General features: G+C 43.9%; 1 protein-coding gene across 1 annotated transcript; it reads left to right on the top strand.

Moving 5' to 3' along the window:
* Positions 1-168: 168 nt before the first annotated feature.
* LOC112257435 (guanine nucleotide-binding protein G(q) subunit alpha) lies at positions 169-27,183 on the top strand. The gene is made up of 8 exons (XM_024430986.2): positions 169-431; positions 785-963; positions 1,930-2,114; positions 2,786-2,940; positions 3,266-3,394; positions 3,660-3,789; positions 22,325-22,478; positions 24,985-27,183. The coding sequence occupies exons 2-8, from the start codon at positions 828-830 to the stop codon at positions 25,170-25,172; spliced, it is 1,077 nt and encodes a 358-aa protein (XP_024286754.1). The 5' UTR covers positions 169-431; positions 785-827; the 3' UTR covers positions 25,173-27,183.
* Positions 27,184-27,620: the final 437 nt, after the last annotated feature.

Below are 27,620 nucleotides of genomic sequence, written 5' to 3'. Positions count from 1 at the left end.
TGGTGAAAATGATTAAGATGTAGAATAATGACGAAGAGAAAAACGTAAATAAAGGCAAGGATGAGTGATGTTGAAGAAGAATGACAAAATGGTGGATGAATATGAAGAAAATGTTTTACTGTGTAGAGCACTTTTATTTTTATGGCTCCTTGCCTTTTTGCTGCTAGGTTCACATAGGGTCCAGTCAGAGTACACTGTATTCTGTACCTAATGAAATTACAGATGGGACAAGCAAAGGGGACAATAGAAAAAATATAACGTTAAGCAATGCATCTTCAATGAAGACAAATTCAAAAGGAACATATTGTGGTATGGGATTATTTTTTGTTACTCCTGTGGAATAATGGAATTTCGTTTTTTATACATTTATGGTGATATGGAGTAAAAGTCCGCCATATTCACTCACCACACCCGGAGTTCAACTATTGGAGGTAAAGATTTGCTTTTCTGTTTACATGTTGCTATTTCATTATTCATTCTCCCAACGGATTGGCTCCTATTGCATTTCGTAATGGGACCGTAGTTTATATAAATATAAAATAACAAGTGGTCTGTTTCTGCCAAAGGTTCAATCAGTTTCTGGGAATTGTATTCGCATTATTACGCTTGGCTTTTACTGTGGACTCTAGAGCGTAGGCTATGCATGGCACTGTAGATAGAGAATTCAGTCAGTGTTGAGGGAGGACATTTATTTTAGTTAAATATAACAATTTATTTAACAAAGTGACAATGTTTATCGCCTTAACATTTTTTAATTTAAATTTAATTTCACTTTGGAATATAGGCCTACCTCCTCGACCCCAAAAGTAAGTGTTATCAAGAGAGTCATGACTCTGGGCTCCGTAGGGGCCTGTTGCCTCAGCGAAGAGGGAAAGGAGGCTCGACGGATCAACGACGAGATCGAAAGACAGCTTCGCCGGGACAAGAAAGACTCGCGCCGCGAGTTTAAGCTGTTGCTTCTCGGTAAACCAACGATCACAGTTCTAATTACCACTCAAAGCACTAATATGACATTGTATCATTATTTGAAACATGTTCATAATATCACTGACTCTATCAGTGCACATTGTATCTGTTATTTCAATGCACATGCCTATAAAAAAAAAACATTGCCTGGCAATTTGAATTTATTTGAGATATTGCCAAGAAAACAATGTTTCAGAGGCTTGTGGGAGGAGCTGTAGGAGGAGGGGCTCATTGTAATGGCTGGAATGGAATATTTGGAAAGTTATCAAACACATCAGACATATGGAAACCACATGTTTGACTCATTTCCATCTATTCCATTCCAGCCATTACAATGAGCCTGTCCTCATGTAGCTCCTCCCACCAGGCTTATCCGTTATGTTTAATGTAGTGTAATGTCTTTGGTACTCTGTGATGTTTATATAACTTAAATATGTAGAATAATTTATTAAGTTCACACATCCAGCTCACAACTGTCACCCTGCTGGGAGCAAAATAAGTTATAACTCAAGGAAAGAATGTCGACAGCAACCAGGCTCATGTAATTTGTTAGGTGACTAAGGAAGGGTGACCATTGCTACTATAAACGTTAGGTTGATTAATTGCATAGGGGCCACATTTCTTAGAAATCAATAAATTATTGTCATGGATCACTGTCCATTTAGGTTCGGAGATCAGAAATATGTTCCTGTGACAGATACAACACACAATAGACCACACCCTGAAACTGTTGTATCAACATTCCATGGCCAAAACAAAGTTGAAAAATTGTATTCAATCAAAATGTTTGGGTTACTCAGCAATAGTTTAATCTACATGTCGCGTGTCCATCAAATTGACAATATAAAAATGACACTCTATAATAAGCCTAAAATGTGCATTGGCTTTCATCAGCAGTGGCAGGCTACTGTGTGGGTAATTTAAAAGTCAAACGGAGTTAATCTCTGAGCTTTTTCTTCCCAGGGACTGGTGAGAGTGGGAAGAGCACCTTCATCAAGCAGATGAGGATCATCCATGGGACGGGCTACTCCGAGGAGGACAAGCGAGGCTTCACCAAGCTGGTGTACCAGAACATCTTCACTGCCATGCAGTCCATGATCCATGCTATGGAGACCCTCCAAATCCCTTACAAGTGTGAAGACAACCAGGTGACCCTTCTGTTGTTCCATTTATACCAACTTTGCCTGTTTTTTTTGCCAACATTTTGAGTTTTTCCACACCTTGACACCACTCTGGAAACACTTTAGGCTTTAGTTATAGCCTCTAGGCTAGAAGCTTTTCATTGTCAGAAAAACCTCCGGACCTGGCTAGGCCCATGTTTGTACAGACCTTTTATTTGTTTCTACAGTCTCTGAGTCTCTGTGAGGATTGTAGTGAAGGATCAGGTGATGTCGTTATGATATCTGTATTTACTTTCTGCCTAGTTGATGATGTCATTAGTTACTTGAGCAGGATGACAGAGTGAAGGCCTTGTAAAAGGTACACATGTGGTTGACTGTTGGCACACACGTAAAGTAGGGCAACTCCTGGGACCAATATGCCACAAGAGAGACAAAATTACGTTGCTTAATCACGTAGCTCTCTATCCCTTACCTTAAAGCCACCATATGGGGCCTAGTAATCATACAAATTCACTACCTCACAGCTATGTGCTAACTGCCACGCACTAACACACATTTAAATTCTAGATAGGTCTGAGGCCAAGCTAACACAATTCTTTGGCTTCCATTTACAATAAACATGATCACTCAGACAAATACCTCTCTAGGTCTCTTATGTAATGATCTCTTTCCCCTTCTCTTTCTCTCTCCTATTTCAGGGCCATGCAAATATTGTCATTGAAGTGGATGTAGAGAAGGTCACAATGTTTACAAATCCGTATGTTGACGCCATTAAGAGTCTATGGAATGACCCAGGGATCCAGGAATGCTACGATCGGAAGAGGGAATACCAGCTCTCAGACTCTGCCAAATAGTGAGTAAACCAATACCAAACCTCTAGTTTAGATTGCCAAATAGTGAGTGGACACAGACCAGTGACTACTCCCCACACTCTTCCCAAATAGTTTCCACTGTGTCCAATGCCAGTTACATCTCAGGCATAAAAGGCTGTGCAGATTCAGGTAAACAATAACGCGATCCAATGGCCAGATTGATTGCTATTGTGATGGTCAGCTGAAAGATCTGTATTTTAAGACTTCTGTGTTTTTCTGAAAAGTGACCTAATAAGTAACAGAACTGTTAACATGATGATGATAATAATAATAATAAATAACCCCATTTCTCTCATGCCCTTTCAGCTACTTGAATGCACTGGACCGTATAGCTGAGTCATCTTATGTCCCGACCCAGCAAGACGTGCTCAGGGTCAGGGTCCCTACCACAGGCATCATAGAGTACCCCTTTGACCTCCAGAGTGTGGTCTTCAGGTAAACATCCACATAGCCTACTATTCCATCCCTGTCTGCTGAACACAATTGATCAAGATGATCCTAGAAAAGTAATTGGTATTAAAAGACTCCATTTTGAATTATTCAAATACAAATGGATGTTTCTCCATCTCCATGCTTTTCAGTACAGTACATATTGATGTTAATGTAATAACTCATCATAACCCATTAGAACTCTGTGTTCTCTATACCTGCCTGTTGAGAGTTGCCCCTAAACCTCATGGTGCTGTGCTGCTGTTCTCAGAATGGTGGATGTGGGTGGCCAGAGGTCCGAGAGGCGGAAATGGATCCACTGCTTTGAGAATGTCACCTCCATCATGTTCCTGGTGGCTCTCAGTGAATACGACCAGGTCCTGGTAGAATCTGACAATGAGGTGAGTTTGGTCATTGCACTTTCAACAGTCCAATGCACGATGGTGTTCTTAGAGGACATGGTGCTCCTAAAATCCACGGCAGCCATGTTGGCACCTCCTGGACAATACTGACCAATGACAATCCGCTGAATAATGACAATTCTAAACCGAGCTACCTAACTGAGCTGCTTGAACGTATGAATGGATTGTTTGAATGCTTAGAGACAGAGATACATGGCATTGTACTAGAAAGTTGGCCAAACTCTCTCCCTCTTGCTATCTCTTTATGACTGGATCTCTGCTAGTGGAGGAGAGGATCCAGGAGAGAGATAATCACCTAGTCAGTCTGAACACAGAGGCACATTGTTCCACTGCTAAATGTTGAATCAGCCCAAACCAGTTATGTGAAGATGACCCAGATTTTCCCGGAGCCCAACGCCTGTCTGCCTCAGCTGATATCCATTCACACTCCGCCATAGGGTTGGAGTTAGACTTCGCCTGTGCCCAGATCTGTACTTTAGCCAACCCCTCTGATTATTGTTGTATGACAACTCCTATAGTCGTAGGAGTTGGCTAAATGCACGTACAGATCTGGGACCAGGCTACGTGTTCTCAGAGAAAAAGAAGGAGAATACCCCACACACTGTTTGAATGCTCCCAAAGTTTTAAACTGGACATTTGAACTGGACTTTGACCAGCTCAGGGGTTGTGCTTAGTGTTCACCTGCAGGGGGAGCCCTTCAGTCACTGTAATGATTCTTGGAACAAACACAAGGGCTGTTTTTCTACAGTATTTGCATCATGCACAATCACTGCAAAGTAATTGTCCACACTGACTGTGTAGAACACTGGGTCCAGCAGCACAGTAACAGTCACCAACACTCTGGGTAACATGAAAACAGCCTAACAAGCTCTGCTAGGGCGAGTAAAATGCTCAGAGTGAGGTGTTCTCTCATTTGTGTCTGGAAGTAGCTAGTAAGCTAGCCAACATTAGCCAGTTAGCTTGGATGCTTGACTGCTGTTGTGAGGTCAGAATATGGAGCCAGATACCTGCCAAACGGTTGAACGTACATATCATTAGGATCGTAAGAAAAGCCAAGCGTGAAAAATGAAACGTAAATGTTAAAATACATCTGTAAACGTGTTACGACTATGAACTAACATTTACACGTTCAATTCTTACTTTACGTTTCCCTTGGTTACAAATCTTTTTTATCGGTACAAACTTTTGTCAGTAATGTGGCATCTGCAAAGGACATGAACCGAATGTAGCTAGTCAATCAAGCAACTTTAGCCCAGACTTTAGGGTTTGCAGCTTCCGCTTTCATTTCCAAAATAAAAGTCTAGAGCTTGTTTTAGAACTGCATTCAATAACAACGTTATATCAGTAGATGGCGTAGTATAGTCTTGGGCCTTCAACAAATTACTTGTGATAAAGACACAGAAGAGCCTTGTCTAGAATAACCGCCTGAGATGCAAAATAGAAAGTATATATGATTTATGCTAGGCCTATCCCACTATATAAATATGCCATGCTGTTGTGTGTTATTTAATGGCCATATAATTGCATCATTTATTTTTATAGCCCTGTGGGGATATTGTGGTGATCATGTAAACTAATGAATCACACCTTTTCCAGTATTTGGGAGCACGGACTGTAGGCCTTATATTAGGCATTTTGAGTGTTATATTTGTGAATTCCACTCTGCATGTAGGCTTGTTATAGCCATTTGCATTGCACAACCCCATCACACAGAGGTTATATCCATATCAATAAATAAAGTCTTGGCTATAACCTGTCCTGAGCGAAATAGCCAAGGAGTCCCAAATGGTCAAGACTATCTATAGTCTATTCTTATTGCCAGATCTGTTTTCTCTATCAGCCACTGCACGTGCTTCTTCAACTATTTTTTTGAATGTATTTAGAGGCCTGTGAGCTAGGGTCTCTTTTTAAAGGGAGCCTTATAATATAAACAGTTATAAAACACAAAATTATTCTAACATTATTCTGCAAAACACCAGTACCCAAAATGATAGCCTAAATTGCAATGCCTACAAGTCGAATTGCCTATTTTGTTTTGTTTTTGTTGATAGGCCTAAATTAAACATTGAATTATTAAAGTGATAGGGTAAAGAACTTTGGAGAATTTAGATCATTTTGAATACACATTCATTTCAATATACAAATGGATAAGACTGTTCTATTCTCTTTGATTTAGTTCCTATTGAAACTCAGACAAATGACAGAATGGATGACATACTGACTGACTGAACTGAATGAAGGATGAATTAAATGTTCAAATATGTTGGAATGACGAGTGTCACCCATCATGCATGCTCTGCAATTTATTTGGCTAGTAGGCAAATAGGCCTACATGAGGGTATAATGACTCTATGGCTGAATGCCTCCAGAAGGGCATGTTCTGAGGATGAGCGGTGCTTTTCTGAAGGAGCGTGGTGCTGCATGGAGATCACAAGCTCTTCAACTGGGCAGCAGCATTGTGATGGAGGGAATAGCCTATGAGGAGACTACCTAAAACCATTGCAACAGAGTTATTGTAAAGTGTGGGGAATAAGCTTATGCCAGACTTAGCCTACGTTTAACCTCTCTCTTGTTAATTTCAAAGTACATAGAGTGCATTTGGGAAGTATTCAGACCCCTTCACTTTTTCCACATTTTGTTACGTTACAGCCTTATCCTAAAATGGTCAATACCATCCCTATGTGAAGCATGGTGGTGGCAGCATCATGCTGTGGGATGTTTTTCAGTGGCAGGTACTAGGAGACTAGTCAGGATTGAGGGAAACATGAACGGAGCAAAGTACAGAGAGATCCTTGATGAAAACCAGCTCCAGAGCGCTCAGGACCTCAGACTGGGGTGAAGGTTCACCTTCCAACAGGACAACGACCCTAAGCACATAGCCAAGACAATGCAGGAGTGGCTTTGGGACAAGACTCTGAATGTTCTTGAGTGGCCCAGCCAGAACCTGGACTTGAACCCGATCAAACATCTCTGGAGAGACCTGAAAATAGCTGTGCAACGATGCTCCCCATCCAACCTGACAGAGCTTGAGAGGATCTGCAGAGAAGAATGGGAGAAACACCAAAGGTGTTTCAACAAAGTACTGGTTAGAATGGTCTAAAAACCTGATTCTGCTTTGTCTTTATAGTGTATTGTGTTGAGATTTAAAAAACTATTTAGTCCATTTTAGAATAAGAATAATGTGGAAAAAATGAACGGATCTGAATACTTTGAGTGAACTGTATGTTCATGACCCGATTCATATTAATCATGTCCAATTATTTTAAATGTATATTAACCCCTTCTACAGAATATGCTTTAGCAAGATTTTGAGTGGCAAAAACTCCAGTGGTCATACATAATTCATAGATTCACCAAGCATCTATTCTTGTTCTATGTTTCATTATTCCTGGTAGATACTACTGGTTATGATTGCAGACAGAGTCCAGAGAATGGGATGGTGCAATATTGAATTAGTCGTATTTTGATAAGGTGTATGCATGGGGATGTCCACGTCACCCAGAGATATGCCCATGCTGTAGAGATACACCTAGCAGACTGAAACTTTACTGTTTTAGGCATAATACAGCTAGTATTATCTAGACTCACGCTGGCAAACAAATCTATTACATGAGCTACCTAAATGTGAAGTAAACTCAACTGAGGAGTAATAGAGAATGGAGACTTTTAACTTGAAAACGTGCAGGATACGTCTTTCCGGTCTCCCTGACTTCCATTGTTTTTATACTGTGTTATGCATGTTTGGGTAGCACTTCTCATAGGTGTACGTTTTTTTTGTTGGTGAGATGAAATTGCCAAACTCTGAAAGGTATTATTGTATGTCAGAATTGCAACACAAGATCTGTTCCAAAAAGTTTTTTTAGGGGGTAGATCAGCTTCAAAATTTGTATTTGTATTTATTATGGATCCCCATTAGCTGCTTCCAAGGCAGCTCTTCCTTGGGTCCAGCAAAATGAAGGCAGTTTATACGATTTTAAAAACATCACAGACTGTGTGCTCTCAGTCCCCTACTTCACCACTACCTGTCAGGCATATGTGTATGGGTGGCAGGGAAGTCAGGCGCAGGAGAGTCAAACGGAGTGTAAAATGAAGTCTTTTAATAATGTCATAGTAACATGCTCCATAACACTAAACAGGAAAAGAACATAAACAAATATGGGTACGAAGACCCGTCGCGCACCTATACAACAAAAACACTACACTGACAATAAACAATCTCTGACAAAGACATGAGGGGAAACAGAGGGTTAAATACACAACAGGTAATGAATGGGATTGAAAACAGGTGTGTGGGAAGACAAGACAAGACCAATGGAAAATGAAAAATGGATCAATGATGGCTAGAAGACCGGTGACGTCGAACGCCGAGCACCGCCCGAACAAGGAGAGGAAACGACTTCGGCAGAAGTCGTGACACTACCACATATATACAGTACCAAATCCATGTGTATGTGTGTGTATAGTAAGTATGTTATCGTGTGTGTGTATGTGTGTGTGTGTGTGTCTGTGCCAATGTTTGTGTTGCTTCACAGTCCCCGCTGTTCCATCAGGTGTTTTTTTTATCAGTTTTTTAAATCAAATTTTACTGCTTGAATGAGTTACTTGATATGGAATAGAGTTCCATGTAGTCAGCTTAATGTAGTACTGTACGCCTTCCACAGTCTGTTCTGGACTTGGGGACTATAAAGAGACCTCTTGTGACGTGGGGTATGCCTGGGTGTCTGAGCTGTGCCCCAGTAGTTCAAAAAGACAGCTTGTACATTCAACATGTCAATACCTCTCATAAATACAAGCAGTGATGAAGTCAATCTCTCCTCCACTTTGAGCCAGGAGAGATTGACATGCAACTATTTAATATCAGCTCTCTGTGTACGTCCAAGGGCCAGCCGTGCTGCCCTGTTCTGAACCAATTGCAATTTTCCTTATTTGTGGCACCTGACCACATGACTGAACAGTAGTCCAGGTGCAACAAAACTAGGGCCTGTAGGACCAGCCTAGTTGACAGTGCTGTTAAGAAGGCAGAGCAGCACCTTATCATGGACATACTTCTCCCCATTGATATTGTTGTATCAATATGTTTTCACCATGACAGTTTACAATCCAGGGTTACTCCAAGCAGTTTAGTCACCTCAACTTGCTCAATTGCCACATTATTTATAACAAGATTTAGGTAAGATTTAGGCTTTAGTGAATGATTTTGTCCCAAATACAATGCTTTTAGTTTTAGAAATATTTAGGACTAACTTATTCCTTGCCACCCACTCTGAAACTAACTGCAACTCTTTGTTAAGTGTAGCAGTAATTTTAGTCGCAGTAGTAGCTGACTACTACTGCGTAGTAGCATGTATACTGTTGAGTCATCCGCATACATAGACACTCTGGCTTTCCTCAAAGCCAGTGGCAATTTGCGTTATTTGTAAATGATTTTGTACATAATGTTTCTGTAACCGTATCTTACGGAAGAAAAGAGCTTCTGGATATCAGGACAGCGATCACTCACCTCGGATTAGACAAAGATTTCTTCAACAACAACAACCACAACAACAAGCAGGACTCACATGATATTCTCCAAACACCCCACAGGGCAGACATCCCAATTATTCGCAAAAGGAAGCAATGCTGAGGACAAAGAGCCGGGTGCCTCGTCCGGACCCGCAGAAGGCAACTAGGAAAGTTACTGTTACCGTCAATATTACTCGCCAACGTGCAATCATTGGACACTAAACTAGACGAGGTAAGATCACGAATATCCTACCAACGGGACATCAAAAACTGTAATATTCTATGCATCACGGAATAGTGGCTGAACGACGACATGGATATTCAGCTAGCGGGATACACGCTGCACCGGCAGGATAGAACAGCACACTCCGGTAAGACGGGGGGTGGTCTGTGCATATTTGTAAACAACAGCGGGTGCACGAAATCTATGGAAGTCTCTAGATTTTGCTCACCTGAAGCAGAGTATATTGTGAAAAATTGCAGGCCACACTATTTGCCTAGAAAGTTCTCAGCTATACTTTTCGTGGCTGTTTATTTACCACCACAGACAGATGCTGGCACTAAGACCGCACTCAGTCAGCTGTATAAGGAAATAAGCAAACAGGAAACCACTCACCCAGAGGCGGCGCTCCTAGTGGATGGAGACTTTAATGCAGGGAAACTTAAATCAGTTCTACCAAATCTCTATCAACATGTTAAATGTGCAACCAGAGGGAGAAAAATTCTAGATCACCTGTACTCCACACACAGAGACTCGTACAAAGCTCTCCCTCGATCTCCATAAATCCGACCACAACTCTATCCTCCTGATTCCTGCTTACAAGCAAAAAATAGAGCAGGAAGCACCAGTGACTCGGTCTATAAAAAAATGGTCAGATGAAGCAGATGCTAAACTACAGGACTGCTTTGCTATCACAGACTGGAACATGTTCTGGGATTCTTCCGATGACATTGAGGAATACACCACATCAGTCACTGGCTTTATCAATAAGTGCATTGAGGACATCGTCCCCACAGTGACTGTACGTACATACCCCAACCAGAAGCCATGGATTACAGGCAACATTCGCACTGAGCAAAAGGGTCGAGCTGCCGCTTTCAAGGTGCGGGACTCTAACCCAGAAGCTTACAAGAAATCCTGCTATGCCCTGCGACGAACCATCAAACAGGCAAAGCATCAATACAGAACTAAGATTGAATCATGCGACACCGGCACCGACGCTCATTGGATGTGGCAGAGCTTGCAAACTATTAGACTATAAAGGGAAGCACAGCCGCGAGCTACCCAGTGACACGAGCCTACCAGACAAGCTAAATTACTTCTATGCTTGCTTCGAGGCAAGCAACACTGAGGCATGCATGAGAGCATCATCTGTTCCGGATGACTTTGTGATCACTCTCTCCGTAGCCGACGTGAGTAAGACCTTTAAACAGCTCAACATACACATGGCTGCGGGGCCAGACGGATTACCAGGACGTGTGCTCCGGGCATGTGCTGACCAACTGGCAGGTGTCTTCACTGACATTTTCAACATGTCCCTGATTGAGTCTGTAATACCAACATGCTTCAAGCAGACCACCATAGTCCCTGTGCCCAAGAACACAAAGGCAACCTGCCTAAATGACTACAGACCTGTAGCACTCACGTCCGTAGCCTTGAAGTGCTATGAAAAGCTGGTAATGTCTCACATCAACACCATTATCCCAGAAACCCTAGACCCCACTCCAATTTGCATACCGCCCAAACAGATCCACAGATGATGCAATGTCTATTGCACTCCACACTGCCCTTTCCCACCTGGACAAAAGGAACACCTACGTGAGAATGCTATTCATTGACTACAGCTCAGCGTTCAACACCATAGTACCCTCAAAGCTCATCACCAAGCTAAGGAACCTGGGACTAAACACCTCCCTCTGCAACTGGATCCTGGACTTCCTGACAGGCCGTCCCCAGGTGGTGAGGGTAGGTAGCAACACATCTGCCACGCTGATCCTCAACACTGGAGCTCCCCAGGGGTGCGTGCTCAGTCCCCTCCTGTACTCCCTACTCACCCACGACTGCATGGCCAGGCACGACTCCAACACCATCATTAAGTTTGCTGATGACACAACTGTGTAGGCCTGATCACAGACAACGACGAGACAGCCTATAGGAAGGAGGACAGAGAACTGTCCAGGTGGTTCCAGAATAGCAACCTATCCTTCAACGTAACCAAGACTAAGGAGATAATTGTGGACTACAGGAAAAGGAGCACCGAGCACGTCCCCATTCTCATCGACGGGGCTGTAGTGGAGCAGGTTGTGAACTTCAAATTCCTTGGTGTCCACATCAACAACAAACTAGATTGGTCCAAACACACCAAGACAGTCGTGAAGAGGGCACGACAAAGCCTATTCCCCCTCAGGAAACTAAAAAGATTTGGCATGGGTCCTGAGATCCTCAAAAGGTTCTACAGCTGCAACATCGAGAGCATCCTGACCGGTTGCATCACTTTCTGGTGTGGCAATTGCTCGGCCTCCGACTGCAAGGCACTACAGAGGGTAGTGCGTACGGCCCAGTACATCACTGGGGTAAAGCTGCCTGCCATCCAGGACCTCTACACCAGGCGTTGTCAGAGGAAGGCCCTGAAAATTGTCATAGACCCCAGCCAACACAGTCATAGACTGTTCTCTCTACTACCGAATGGCAAGCAGTACCGGAGTGCCAAGTCTAGGACAAAAAGGCTTCTCAACAGTTTTTACCCCCAGGCCATAAGACTCCTGAACAGGTAACCAAATGGTTACCCGGGCTAGTTGCATTGTGTGCCCCCCCAACCCCTCTTTTATGCTGCTGCTACTCTCTGTTTATCTTATATGCATAGTCACTTTAACTATACATTCATGTACATACTACCTAAATTGGCCCTACACACACACCTTTTTTTCCCCCACCATTGGTTAGAGCCAGTAAATAAGCATTTGTTGTATTCGGCGCATGTGACAAATAAACTTTGATTTGAATTCATTAGTAAAGATTGAAAAAAGTTATGGGCTTTAGACAGCTGCCTTGGGGAATTCCTGATTCTACCTGGATTATGTTGGAGAGGCTTCCATTAAAGAACACCATCTGTGTTCTGTTAGGCAGGTCATTCTTTATCCACAATGTAGCAGGGGGTGTAGTTTTGCCAGCAGCAAACTATGATTGATATTGTCAAAATCTGCAGTGAAGGCTAACAAAACAGCCCCCACAATGTTTTATCATAAATTTCTCTCAGCCAATCATAAGTAATTTGTGTAACTGCTGTGCTTGTTGAATGTCCTTCCCTAAAATCATGCTGAAAGTTTGTTGTCAATTTGTTTACAAACCAAGGACACGTAGAAAGAAAGAGGGAAGATGTCCCCCAACCCCCCATCTCCTATTCCCCCCTCCCATAACTTTTTAAATTCCTCATCAATCTACGTGTTACGGTTTTCTAGGTGTGAAGGATAGTCGGACCAAAATGCAGCGTGTAGATTGCGATCCATGTTTAATGAACAACGTGAAACACGCTGCTCCATGCTGACTGGCGGCTCTGGCTGCTCCACGCTGACTGGCGGCTCTGGCCGCTCCATGTAGGCTGACAGCTCTGGCGGCTTCTTACAGACTGGCAGCTCTGGCGGCTCCGTGCAGACTGGCAGCTCCTTGCAGACTGGCAGCTCCTTACAGACTGGCAGCTCCTTGCAGACTGACAGCTCCTTGCAGACTGACAGCTCCGTGCAGACTGGCAGCTCCTTGCAGACTGGCAGCTCCTTACAGACTGACAGCTCCTTGCAGACTGGCAGCTCCTTGCAGACTGACAGCTCTGGCTGCTCCACGCTGACTGGCGGCTCTGGCTGCTCCATGTAGGCTGACAGCTCTGGCGGCTTCTTACAGACTGGCAGCTCTGGCAGCTCCTTACAGACTTGCAGCTCCTTGCAGACTGACAGCTCCTTGCAGACTGACAGCTCCGTGCAGACTGGCAGCTCCTTGCAGACTGGCAGCTCCTTACAGACTGACAGCTCCTTGCAGACTGGCAGCTCCTTGCAGACTGACAGCTCTGGCTGCTCCATGCAGACTGACAGCTCTGGCTGCTCCATGCAGGCTGGCAGCTCTGGCTGCTCCATGCAGACTGACAGCTCTGGCTGCTCTATGCAGACTGACAGCTCTGGCTGCTCCATGCCGGCTGGCAGCTCTGGCTTCTCCATGCAGGCTGGCAGCTCTGGCTGCTCCATGCAGGCTGGCAGCTCTGGCTGCGCTGAACAGGCGGGAGACTCCGGCAGCGCAGGAGAGGAGAGAGGCTCTGGCTGCGCTGAACAGGCGGGAGACTCCAGCAGCGCAGTAGAGGAGAAAGGCTCCGGCAGCGCTGAACAGACGGGAGACTCCAGCAGCGCTGTAGAGGAGAAAGGCTCCGGCAGCGCTGGAGAGGCGAGGCGCACTGTAGGCCTGATGCGTGGTGCTGGTACTGGTGGTACTGAACCGAGAACACGCACAGGAAGCCTGGTGCGGGGAGCTGCTACCGGAGGGCTGGAGTGTGGAGGTGGCACAGGATGGGCTAGACCGTGAAGGCGTACTGGAGATCTTGAGAGCAGTGCTGGCACAGGACGTGCAAGGCTAGGGATGTGGACAGGAGGCCTGGTGCGTGAGGCTGGCACCAACTTCACCAGCCGACTAACACGCACCTCAGGACGAGTATGGAGCGCTAACCCAGGTGCCATCAAATCCCCGACACGTTCTGTCGGGCGAATTCCATGCAAAAAGCACCAACACAGCAACTCCCTCATTTCTCTCTCCTCCAATTTCCCCATTAACTCCTTCACAGTCTCTGCTTCGCTCACCTCCAACACCGGCTCTGGTTCTGGTCTCCTCCTTGGCTCCTCACGATAAACAGGGAGAGTTGGCTCAGGTCTGACTCCTGACTCTGCCACACTCTCCCTGAGCCCCCCCCCCAATAAATTTTTGGGGCTGACTCTCAGGCTTCCTTCCGAGTCGCCGTGTTGCCTCCTCATACCGGCGCCTCTCCGCTTTCGCCGCCTCCAGTTCTTCTTTGGGGCGGCGATATTCTCCAGGCTGAGCCCAGGGTCCTTCTCCGTTTAGGATTTCCTCCCATGTCCAGAAATCCTTATAGCGCATCTCCTCTTTGGGCTGCTCCTGCCTGTTGACACGCTGCTTGGTCCGTTTGTGGTGGGTGATTCTGTTACGGTATTCTAGGTGTGAAGGATAGTCGGACCAAAATGCAGCGTGTAGATTGCGATCCATGTTTAATGAACAACGTGAAACACGAATAAACACAAAACACTACAAAACAAAGAACGTAACGAAAACCGAAACAGCCTATACTTGTGTAAATAAATAAAGAGATAGGAACAACGACACTAAGGACAATCACCCACGACAAACTCAAAGAATATGTCTGCCTAAATATGGTTCCCAATCAGAGACAACGATAAACACCTGCCTCTGATTGAGAACCACTCCAGACAGCCATAGACTTTGCTAGATAACCCCACTAGCTACAATCCCAATACATACACACCAAAACCCCAAGACAAAACACACCATAATACAAAAACCCCATGCCACACCCTGGCCTGACCCAATACATGAAGAAAAGCACAAAATACTTAGACCAGGGCGTGACACTACGGGGATTTAACAGTTTTTACAGTCATTTTCTTAAAAGACGCATGCGTAGTAGCAACTGGAATAAGCAATTTCATAAATGTGTCAAGTGCAGTGTCTGTTTGCTCCTCATTACACACCACGGACCAACATATTCTTTACATCAATAATATAGGAATCACTACAAAACTTCTTGTATGACCTCTTACACTAATATTGTGTATAATATAATGTATAACGGCTTTCCTCTTCTGAGGAGGAGTAGCAAGGATCGGACCAATACGCAGCGTGGTAAGTGTCCATTTTAATAATAATACTGAACACTACAAAAATACAAAACAACAACGTGAAATGAACAAACGAAAATCGAAACAGTCCCGTGTGGTACAAACACAGACACAGGAAACATAATCACCCACAACATAAAAGTGAAACCAGGTGACCTAAATATGGTTCTCAATCAGGGACAACAATAAACAGCTGCTTCTGATTGAGAACCATACCAGGCCAAACACAGAAATCCCAAAACATAGAAAAAGGAACATAGACAACCCACCCAACTCACGCCCTGACCATACTAAAACAAAGACATAATAAAAGAACGAAGGTCACGTGACAGTACCCCCGCCCCCCCACCCAAAGGTGCGGACTCCGGCCGCAAAACCTAAATCTATAGGGGAGGGTCTGGGTGGGTGGCTGTCCGCGGTGGCGGCTCTGGCGCGGGACGTGGACCCCACTCCACCATAGTCCTTCTCTGCCTCTTTGCCCGCCTCCGTGGCCTCGTTAACGCGGCGACCCTCGCCGTCGACCTCGGACTGGGGACCCAAGCCACGGGTCCCGAATGGACGAGAGATTCCGGCAGCACCGGACGGACGGGAGACTCCGGCAGCTCAGGACATACGGGAGACTCCGGCAGCTCAGGACAGACGGGAGACTCCGGCAGCTCAGGACAGACGGGAGACTCCGGCAGCTCAGGACAGACGGGAGACTCCGGCAGCTCAGGACAGACGGGAGACTCCGGCAGCTCAGGACAGACGGGAGACTCCGGCAGCTCAGGACAGACGGGAGACTCCGGCAGCTCAGGACAGACGGGAGACTCCGGCAGCTCAGGACAGACGGGAGACTCTGGCAGCTCAGGACAGACGGGAGACTCCGGCAGCTCAGGACAGACGGGAGACTCCGGCAGCTCAGGACAGACGGGAGACTCCGGCAGCTCAGGACAGACGGGAGACTCCGGCAGCTCAGGACAGACGGGAGACTCCGGCAGCTCAGGACAGACGGGAGACTCCGGCAGCTCAGGACAGACGGGAGACTCTGGCAGCTCAGGACAGACGGGAGACTCTGGCAGCTCAGGACAGACGGGAGACTCTGGCAGCTCAGGACAGACGGGAGACTCTGGCAGCTCAGGACAGACGGGAGACTCTGGCAGCTCAGGACAGACGGGAGACTCTGGCAGCTCAGGACAGACGGGAGACTCTGGCAGCTCAGGACAGACGGGAGACTCTGGCAGCTCAGGACAGACGGGAGACTCTGGCAGCTCAGGACAGACGGGAGACTCTGGCAGCTCAGGACAGACGGGAGACTCTGGCAGCTCAGGACAGACGGGAGACTCCGGCAGCTCAGGACAGACGGGAGGAGATGGAGAGACTGCCTGGTGCGGGGGGCTGCCCCCGGAGGGCTGGTGCGTGGAGATGGCACCGGATAGACCGGACCGTGAAGGCGCACTGGAGCTCTCGAGCACCGAGCCTGCCCAAGCTTACCTGGTTGAATGCTCCCCGTAGCCAGGCCATTGCGGCGAGGTGGAATAGCCCGCACTGGGCTGTGCTGGCGAACCGGGGACACCATGCGTAAGGCTGGTGCCATGTACCCCGGCCCGAGGAGACGCACTGGAGACCAGATGTGCTGAGCCGGCTTTATGGCACCTGGCTCGATGCCCACTCTAGCCCGGCCGATACGAGGCGTTGCTATGTATCGCACCGGGCTATGCCTGCGCACCGGGGACACCGTGCGCCTCACGGCATAACACGGTGCCTGCCCGGTCCATCTCTCTCCACGGTAAGCACGGGGAGTTGGCTCAGGTCTCCTACCTGACTTAGCCACACTCCCCGTGTGCCCTCCCCAATACATTTTTGGGGCTGCCTCTCGGGCTTCCAGCCGCACTGCCGTGCTGCCTCCTCATACCGCCGCCTCTCAGCTTTCGCTGCCTCCAGCTCTGCCTTGGGGCGGCGATATTCCCCAGCCTGTGCCCAGGGTCCTTTGCCACCCAGGAGTCCTGAGATCGCTGCTGCTGCTGCCCGTTACCACGCTGCTTGGTCCTTTGGTGGTGGGTGATACTGTAACGGCTTTCCTCTTCTGAGGAGGAGTAGCAAGGATCGGACCAATACGCAGCGTGGTAAGTGTCCATTTTAATAATAATACTGAACACTACAAAAATACAAAACAACAACGTGAAATGAACAAACGAAAATCAAAACAGTCCCGTGTGGTACAGACACAGGAAACATAATCACCCGTAACTCAAAAGTGAAACCAGGCAACCTAAATATGGTTCTCAATCAGGGACAACAATAAACAGCTGCCTCTGATTGAGAACCATACCAGGCCAAACACAGAAATCCCAAAACATAGAAAAAGGAACATAGACAACCCACCCAACTCACGCCCTGACCATACTAAAACAAAGACATAATAAAAAAACTAAGGTCAGAACATGACAATTAGGCCCATCCTTTGGAACTTTGGTTTTCCTAGATATGGCAACTATATTGTGATCTTGCTTTCAAGCAAATTCCTGCAGCATTAGTAAAGATCTGATCAATACATGTTGATGATTTCATTCCTATGCTGTTTTTAACTACCCTGGTAGGTTGACTGATAACCCAAACCAGTTTTTAAAACTTTTTCTTGAGTGGGCAGCTTGATGAAAGCTGGTCAATATAGAAATCACCCAGAAAATATACCTATCTGTTGATATCACATACAGTGGCAAGAAAAGTTATGTGAACCCTTAAGGATTTACCTGGATTTCTGCATAAATTGGTCATGAACAATAGACAAACACAGTCTGCTTAAAGTAATAACACACAAATAATGATACGTTTCATATCTTTATTGAACACACCGTGTAAACATTCACAGTACAGGGTGGAAAAACTGTGAACCCTTGGATTTAATAACTGGTTACCCTCCTTTGGCAGCAATAACCTCAACCAAAGGTTTTCTGTAGTTGCGGATCAGACCTGCACAACAGTCAGGAGGAATTTTGAACCATTCCTCTTTTACAAAACTGTTTCAGTTCAGCAATATTCTTGTGATGTCTGGTGTGAACCGCTCTCGAGGTCATGCCACAGCATCTCAATCAGGTTGAGGTCAGGACTCTGACTGGGCCACTCCAGGAGGCGTATTTTCTTCTGTTGAAGCCATTTTGTTGTTGATTTACTACTGTGTTTTGGGTCATTGTCCTGTTGCATCACCCAACTTCTGTTGAGCTTTAATTGGTGGACAGATAGCCTTACATTCTCCTGAAAAATGTCTTGATAAACATGGGAATTCATTTTTCCGTCGATGAAAGCCAGTTGTCCAGACCCTGACGCTGCAAAGCAGCCCAAACCATGATGCTCCATCCATCATACTTTACAGTTAGGATGAGGTTTTGATGTTGGCGTGCCTTTTTTTTCTCCACACATAGTGTTGTGTTCCTTCCAAACAACTCAAATTTAGTTTAATCTGTCCACAGAATATTTTGCTGGAACATCCAGGTGCTCTTTTGCGAACTTAAGACATGCAGCAATGTTTTTTTGGACAGCAGGGGCTTCTTCCATGGTGTCCTCCCACGAACACCATTCTTGTTGAGTGTTTTCCGTATCGTAGACTCGTCAACAGAGATGTAGCATGTTCCAGAGATTTCTGCAAATCTTTAGCTAACACTCTAGGATTATTCTTAACCTCATTGAGCATTCACGCTGTGCTCTTGCAGTCATCTTTTCTGGACGGCCACTCCTAGGGAGAGTAGCAAAAGTGCTGACCTTTCTCAATTATATACAATTTGTCTTACTGTGGACTGATGAACATCAAGACTTTTAGAGATACTTTTGTAACTCTTTCCAGCTTTATGCAAGTCAACAATTCTTAATCTTCTGAGGTCTTCTGAGATCTCTTTTGTTTGAGGCATGGTTCACATCAGGCAATGCTTCATGTGAATAGCAAACTCACATTTGGTGAGTTTTTTATATTGCAGGGCAGCTCAAACCAACATCTCGAATCTCTTCTCATTGATTGGACTCCAGGTTAGCTGACATCTGACTTCAGTTTTCTTTTGGAGAAGTCATTAACCTAGGGGTTCACATACTGTTTAAATTATGTTTTCAATATAGACAGGGAAAATACAACAATTTGTGTGTTATTAGTTTAAGCACACTGTGTTTGTCTAATGTTGTGACTTAGAGGAAGATCAGTTCACATGTTTTCACCAATTTATGTGGAAATCCAGGTAATACCAAAGGGTTTTGTAGGCCTCCTTGCTCACTTTTTCAGTTCTGCCCACACATTTTCTATGGGATTGAGGTCAGGCCTTGTGATGGCCACTTCAATTCCTTGACTTTGTTGTCCTTAAGCCATTTTGCCACAACTTTGAAGTATGCTTGTGGTCATTGTCCATTTGGAAGACCCATTTGCGACCAAGCTTTAACTTACTGACTGATTGCTTCAATATATCCACATAATTTTCCTTTGTCATGATGCCATCTATTTTGTGAAGTGCACCAGTCCCTCCTGCAGCAAAGCACCCTCACATGATGCTGCCACCCCCGTGCTTCACGGTTGGGATGGTGTTCTTCGGCTTGCAAGCCTTCCCCTTTTTCCTCCAAACATAGCGATGGTCATTATGGCCAAACAGTTCTATTTTTATTTGATCAGACCAGAGCACATTTCTCCAAAAAGTATGATCTTTGTCCCCATGTGCAGTTGCAAACCGTAGTCTGGCTTTTTTTATGGCGGTTTTGGAGCAGTGGCTTCTTCCTTGCTGAGCAGCCCTTCAGGTTATGTTTTGTACTTGTTTCCTCCAGCATCTTCACAAGGTCTTTGGCTGTTCTGGGATTGATTTGTACTTTTCACATCAAAGTACGTTCCACAGGTACACCTGCAATTGACTCAAATGATGTGAATTAGCCTATCAGAAGCTTCTAACGCCATGACATAATTTTCTGGAATTTTCCAAGCTGTTTAAAAGCACAGTCAATTTAGTGTATATAAACTTCTGACTCACTGGAATTGTGATACAGTGAAATAATCTGTCTGTAAACAATTGTTTGGAAATATTACTTGTGTCATGGACAAAGTAGCTGTCCTAACCGACTTGCCAAAACTAGTTTGTTAACAAGAAATTTGTGGAGTGGTTGAAAAACTAGTTTTAATGACTCCACCCTAAGTCTATACATACACTGCTCAAAAAAATAAAGGGAACACTTAAACAACACAATGTAACTCCAAGTCAATCATACTTCTGTGAAATCAAACTGTCCACTTAGGAAGCAACACTGATTGACAATAAATTTCACATGCTGTTATGCAAATGGATAGACAACAGGTGGAAATTATAGGCAATTAGCAAGACACCCCCAATAAAGGAGTGGTTCTGCAGGTGGTGACCACAGACCACTTCTCAGTTCCTATGCTTCCTGGCTGATGTTTTGGTCACTTTTGAATGCTGGCGGTGCTTTCACTCTAGTGATGTTTTGGTGTTTTGGTCACCAGTCTCCAGACTGTCACGTCTGTCACAGGTGCTCAGTGTGAACCTGCTTTCATCTGTGAAGAGCACAGGGCGCCAGTGGCGAATTTGCCAATCTTGGTGTTCTCTGGCAAATGCCAAACGTCCCGCAAGGTGTTGGGCTGTAAAGCACAACCCCCACCTGTGGACGTCAGGCCCTCATATCACCCTCATGGGGTCTGTTTCTGACCGTTTGAGCAGACACATGCACATTTGTGGCGTGCTGGAGGTCATTTTGCAGGGCTCAAAACCCTTTAACCAAAATTGCTTTTTAGAGATGAGTACTGAATTGCGTGGCCTCTAAAGGAACATTTAAAGTGTCCCATAGAAAAATCATATTTGCTGTACCCATGTTATGTAAAAAAAAAAAAAACTGTTATATATTCCTCTGTCCTATTTAAAAACAAGTTATTATCCAATAGGCTTTGATTAAAATTCAAATATCCTCGCCTACGTGGAAATTCAGTAAGAGTAATGTATAAGCCAATTATCTGATGGTCCGCCTGCATTCTATCCCCTTTCAACACCTCCCTTATATTTCTTTACTATTTGCCATATATTTTTAAACTGTGCTGTTTCACAAAAGTTTTCCATAGTTTCTACAGATTGTAAATGAAAGATTTTTTTTTGCTAAAAGTATTATTATCTTATTGACTATGACTTTTCAGGTCACCCAGTAGTGCACCCTGTAGTGCTAAAATAGTGCAGTAGTGCAAAACCTAAAATGTTAGTCCGTAATCGTAACATGGTTTTTGAATGTTCACAGTGTTGGATTTGGGCTAAACATTGACCATTGAGATATTAAAGATATGATCGATCAGACGCATAGTACATAAAGGAGTGAGAGCTGTAGAAAGACAGAGTGGCTGTGGAATGTGCTGGGTGGACGGGAGAGAGTCATGGGAGTGCGATAGGTGATACAAGAGGACATCTGTGGATTAGGCGAAGGAGGGGTTGAGGTCAGGAGGACAGGTCAGATCCCCTGAAGGGAGAAATAATGGTTTTAGTATCCTGTTACCCTCTTCCTGTCGAACCATAAGATGTAAGGATTGGAGAGGAAGAGGGGTGTCTGAAGTGGAGTGTGTGTATGTGTGTGTATATATATATATATATATATATATATATATATATATATATATATATATATATATATATATATATATGATGGTGAGAAATGTTTTTGTCTGAATACAGCTGTGTCGACCCTTTGGGAAGAATTAAGCTTGGTCAAGCTTCAAGTGTCTGTGAGTTATTTACTCTGAAAAATAAGAACCAAACAACAGATAAAATTTCACGCTTACGTTCATGTTTCAAGCATAGCTTTTCTTACAATCCTAACAATTTACGTATGGATTTTCTTAGGATCGTAACGATACGCATGTTCAACCTTTTGATAGGAATCTGGATCCATATCAGAGCGGTTGGATCAGCCCTACTCCTCAGCCAGAGCGGACTCCCCAAGAGCGAAACTCTGTGAATTTACAAATGGACAATGACAACGCTCTTAATTTACGCACGCTGGGCACACACTGGCACTCCAGATTGAATTTACGAACATGGAGTTAGAACAAAAGAAGGGCAAATACAGGTTGTCTCTCTAACATTGTGTTTTTTTTTACTTTCCACAGAATCGAATGGAGGAAAGCAAAGCATTGTTCAGGACAATAATAACCTACCCGTGGTTTAAAGATTCCTCAATCATTCTATTCTTGAATAAGATTGACTTAATGCAGGAGAAAATCTTGTTCTCACATCTGGTGGATTACTTCCCTGAATATGATGGTAAGAACTCCTTTTTTTAATGTATTTAATGAAAGAAAGACAAGCTCAATTTGCATGGACCAGCTAAATGTGATCATAAACTACCAATGCAACCAGGTAGGTTAGTTGAGAACAAGTTCTCATTTACAACTGCGACCTGGCAAAGATAAAGCACAGCAGTTCGACACATACAACAACACAGAGTTACACATGGAATAAACAAACATACAGTCAACAATAAAGTAGAAAAAAGAAAAATCTATATACAGTGAGTGCAAATGAGGTAAGGTAAGGCAACAAATAGGGCATGGTAGCGAAGTAATTACAATATAGCAATTAGACACTGGAATGGTAGATGTGCAGAAGATTATTGTGCAAGTAGAGATACTGGGGTGCAAAGGAGCAAGATAAATAAATAAATACAGTATGGGGATGAGGTAGTTGGATGGGCTGTTTACAGATGGGCTATGTGCAGTGATCTGTGAGCTGCTCTGACAGCTGGTGCTTAAAGCTAGTGAGGGAGATATGGGTCTCCAGCTTCAGTGATTTTTGCAGTTCGTTCCAGTTATTGGCAGCAGAGAACTGGAAGGAAAGGCGACAAAATAGCACCCCTCTGTCTCAGTATGTGAAACCTAGTGGTTAAGAGCGTTTGGCCAGAAACCAAAATGTTGCTGGTTCAAATCCCTGAATGGACTAAGTGAAATAAATCTGCTGATGTGCCCTTGAGCAAGGCACTTAACCCTAATTGCATATTTACAGAAGGGGCTTTTCTGTCTACGATACAATGTGGTTCACACTGACAGGGACATAGGCCTATAGGATATGTGAGTGTCAGCTGCAGCTGGATACTATTGGCACCAAAAGAGACCAGGGTGGGTGCTCTAATAGTGACACTTTCCTGTAGACTTCATAGGTCAGAATCATACTAGGCTAGGCTACTCCTTTTATGAGGACATTTAGATTTTAAAAAGTACAATATATGTAAAAGTACAATATACAGTGCATTCGGAAAGTATTCTGACCCCTTGACCTTTTCCACATTGTGTTACATTACAGCCTTCTTCTAAGCTGTTAAATACACATTTTTCCTTGTCAATCTACACACACACAACGCTATAATGACAAAGAGAAAACAGGTTTTTTGAATTTTTTGAAAATGTATTAAAAATAAAAAACATATATACCTTATTTACTTAAGTATTCAGACCCTTTGCTATGAGACTCGAAATTGAGCACAGGTGCATCCTGTTTCCATTGATCATCCTTGAGATGTTTCTAAAAATGTATTGGAGTCCACCTGTGGTAAATTCAATTGATTGGACATGATTTGGGGGCTCCCGAGTGACGCATCGGTCTAAGGCACTGCATCTCAGTGCTAGAGGCGTCACTACAGACACCCTGGTTTGAATCCAGGCTGTATCATAACCGGCCTTTATTGGGAGTCCCATAGGGCGGCGCACAATTGGCCCAGTATCGTCCGGGTTTGGCCGGTGTAGGCCGTCATTGCAAATAAGAATTTGTTCTCAACTGACTTGCCTAGTTAATAAAATAAAAAAAATCTGACTCGTTATTTTATTGTTACTTTTTATTATTTTTTTACTTAGTTTATTTGGTAAATATTTTCTTAACTCTTTCTTGAACTGCATTGTTGGTCAAGGGGTTTGTGTACTTTCTGAATGCACAGTAACAAATGAACCAGCACTTGCACTTGACCCCCCCCATGAAGGAGTAGCATGTCATACTTTATTGGGGGTCAGACAGCGCCAGATACAGTACATTGGCTACATCTAGTAAGACAGAGGTGTGCTGTTTCGCGTAGGTGCTGTTTCGCTCGCTCAGATGCTTTCTCCAGTGAGATAGTTTTAGCCACTTGAGAAAGTTGGGGGGTGAACTGTCCAGATGCACTGTTCAGATGCTGGAATTATTTTGGACAAAAGTGCGAAGGCTACCTACTTTAAGTAATTTGTTTGACAATCAGATGACAACATCATGACTGGTTGTGTTCATTCCACATTACACGGTAATATATTTTTACAGTTAAATTACATGTCTTTACTATAAAACCTAATTTAAAAACGGTGTGCTTGCGCTGGCCCTGTATCATATTACCAGTATACTTTATAGATAAAAACACCCTAAATAAACCATATATACAATGCACATCATAAATAAACTATTGTATGTATATGATGCAGCCGTCTAACACCATTTACAAGACCTTGCCCCTTATGGCCTGTAATCGATCCTTGGCGGTGCAATTTGTAACCTCTTGGTCCCTGTGGCCACCGAAGGCGATTCGCAAACAATCAATGTTCAAACCACACACACACACAGTTCCAGTTAAGACAATCGGTGGGCAGTACACTTTCAAACACCCTCCCTCTGTGCTGCTGGGTCAATACCTTGTTCATTTCACCAGATATGAAACAATATTTAATATATTGGTTTAGATTGATATAAGAGTTAAATTAACTGATGTGCCATTATTTCATGAATCATATAACTAATCATATCTCCTCCTCCTCAGGGCCCCAGCGGGACCCACAGGCAGGAAGAGAATTCATCTTGAAGATGTTTGTGGACCTGAATCCAGATTGCGATAAAATCTACTCCCACTTCACCTGTGCCACCGACACGGAGAACATTCGATTTGTCTTTGCCGCCGTCAAGGACTTCATTCTGCAGCTGAATCTGAAGGAGTACAACCTGGTTTAAAGACTACAGCTGAATCTGAAGTAGTACAACCTGGTTTAAAGGCTCCAGCTGAATCTGAAGTAGTACAACCTGGTTTAAAGGCTACATCTGAATCTGAAGTAGTACAACCTGGTTTAAAAGCTACAGATGAATCTGAAGTAGTACAACCTGGTTTAAAGGCTCCAGCTGAATCTGAAGGAGTACAACCTGGTTTAAAGGCTACAGCTGAATCTTAAGTAGGTACAACCTGGTTTAAAGGCTCCAGCTGAATCTGAAGGAGTACAACCTGTTTTAAAGGCTCCAGCTGAATCTGGTAGTACAACTTGGATTAAAGAATCCAGCTGAATTTTACGGAGTACAACCTGGTTTAAAGACTCTAGCCGACCGCAGTTACAGACTCTTTAATGCAATGTGAAGGAGTACAACCTTGTTTAAAGATTCCAGCCCACCGCAGTTACAGACTCCAAAAGCTGCAGCCAGAGACCAGGGCCTGGAGCCATAGTACAGATAGACTACTTCAGTATGTCTGGTTGTCTTTCACTATGGTGAAACCCTACAGAGAATTTACATAAATGACTGTATTATTTCAACTGTTCACCAATGCATTATTTTTTTGTTTATGGGTATCTTTTGATTTTGTTTACGAGGTGCATCGTGATGATGAATATCACCGTGCCTTTTTGAGGATAGAGGATTCTGGTGTACATTGAGAGTTATTGAGAACTCTTTGTAAACCGTTTAAAACACATTATAACACATTTCATCAGATGAGAGTTAAAAAGTGCTTTTATGTGCCTAGTGTCTCTCTGAGGACTGTTGACCGACGGCTCTCTTGTCACAGAAAGTCTGGTGGACATTTAGATAACTGCTATGAATCACATCACATTACATCCTCCAGCGGGTCATAGTCACACTAGTGTTTCACCTATATGCATTTAGCAGGGGTGCATTGCCACTACATAAAACAATGTAGATGTATGCCCTCCCCACCTCACGCAGAAGGACCCCATGAAGGCCCCAAACACTGCACAGTCTATAATGTGTTTTTTATATTGAGACGTGGTTTAAATACATTGTTTCCGTATTTAAAATGAGTAGTCATTCTCTAGGTCAGAGGATAGAAGAAACAGTCATAATCATCACCTAGAACACGTAAACTAGTAAACAGCTATTATTTGCACAGTTGACACATTTTGTTGTTTTTCTATTGGTGTATAGCTAAGTGTTGCCAAATTAATATTACCTCTATTGATTGAACACCCTCTACAAAAGGGTGAAATCTGACGCTGTACCATCAAATTTCAGCCAAAACGCATTTGACTATCAACACTTTTCAGTTGTGATACTGGATATGTCAGCTACCAGTGTTATAAAATAAGCATATTAGCTCCCACTAAACAGTGCATCTTGATGCTGTTCCTCATCCAATGAGGGATTGTTATCATATTTACACAAGGTCTATCGTTGATACATAACATCTGCCTTTTGACAGTCCTTTGTTTTCTCAGTGGAGATGTACTGTATTGCTTTGGCACAGTTTCAGTTTAGGGATTTTAAACTTTAATGAGTTATCGAATCACTCTCTGGTTTCAAGATTATTTCTGATAAGGGCTGAAAATGATTCCCCATATGTAGTATATGTCTCCTTGCACTTTGTAAATACAAACTGATACAGTGATTTTCTGTTTTAAGGTCCTGTAAAATGAAAAGTGTTGCAATTGTTACCTGCTGAATGAGAATGTTGGGTCCAATGACCTGCTTTGTACACAGGCATTCATTTCTTGAACTCATTTTTTGAATCATAAATATGTAATTTGAGAGTAAAAATAAGAACTTACATTTTTATATAAATTAAAGAACTAATCAAGGTTTTCGATTTGTGTCAATCTTCACACACCCTGACGTCATGTGCCATTTCAAAGTCTCGATTGACAATAAAGCATATATATTTCACATTTATGTCAAATTATCTTCGGAGCAATTTTGTCCATGTTTTGAAATTAGGAGTGACGGAATAAATCATTACAATTTATGCAACATCCTTCTCCGCACTTTTTTCAGCTACTGTGTATATTTCTGTGGCGATTACCATTAGAATCTAAGGCATAGAGTACACCGTACTGTTGGAAGTTTATGCTGCCACTCATTGTTTGTCATGGCATTTAATGTCTGTCTGCCTTTTCCTAGCTGTGAGAGTTTAGCCTCTCAAATCATTTCAGTGATATCCATCTGGTCAGACAGCATCGCTGCAGGGATGGATGTCCTGCTGCTGATTTAGAGAACATTTTTACAGAAGGGGCTTTTCTGTCATGGATACAATGTGGTGCACACTGACAGGGACATAGGCCTATAGGATGTATGAGTGTCAGCTGCAGCTGGATACTATTGGCACCAAAAGAGACCGAGGTGGGTGCTATCATAGTGAAACTTTCCCGTAGGCTTCATAGGGCAAGAATCATACTAGGCTAG

The sequence above is a fragment of the Oncorhynchus tshawytscha genome, linkage group LG09 (assembly GCF_018296145.1).
Source record: "Oncorhynchus tshawytscha isolate Ot180627B linkage group LG09, Otsh_v2.0, whole genome shotgun sequence".
In the NCBI taxonomy this organism is placed as follows: Eukaryota; Metazoa; Chordata; class Actinopteri; order Salmoniformes; family Salmonidae; genus Oncorhynchus; species Oncorhynchus tshawytscha.
Note: the sequence above shows the minus strand (reverse complement) of the source record. Positions and strands in the feature narration are given on the sequence as shown.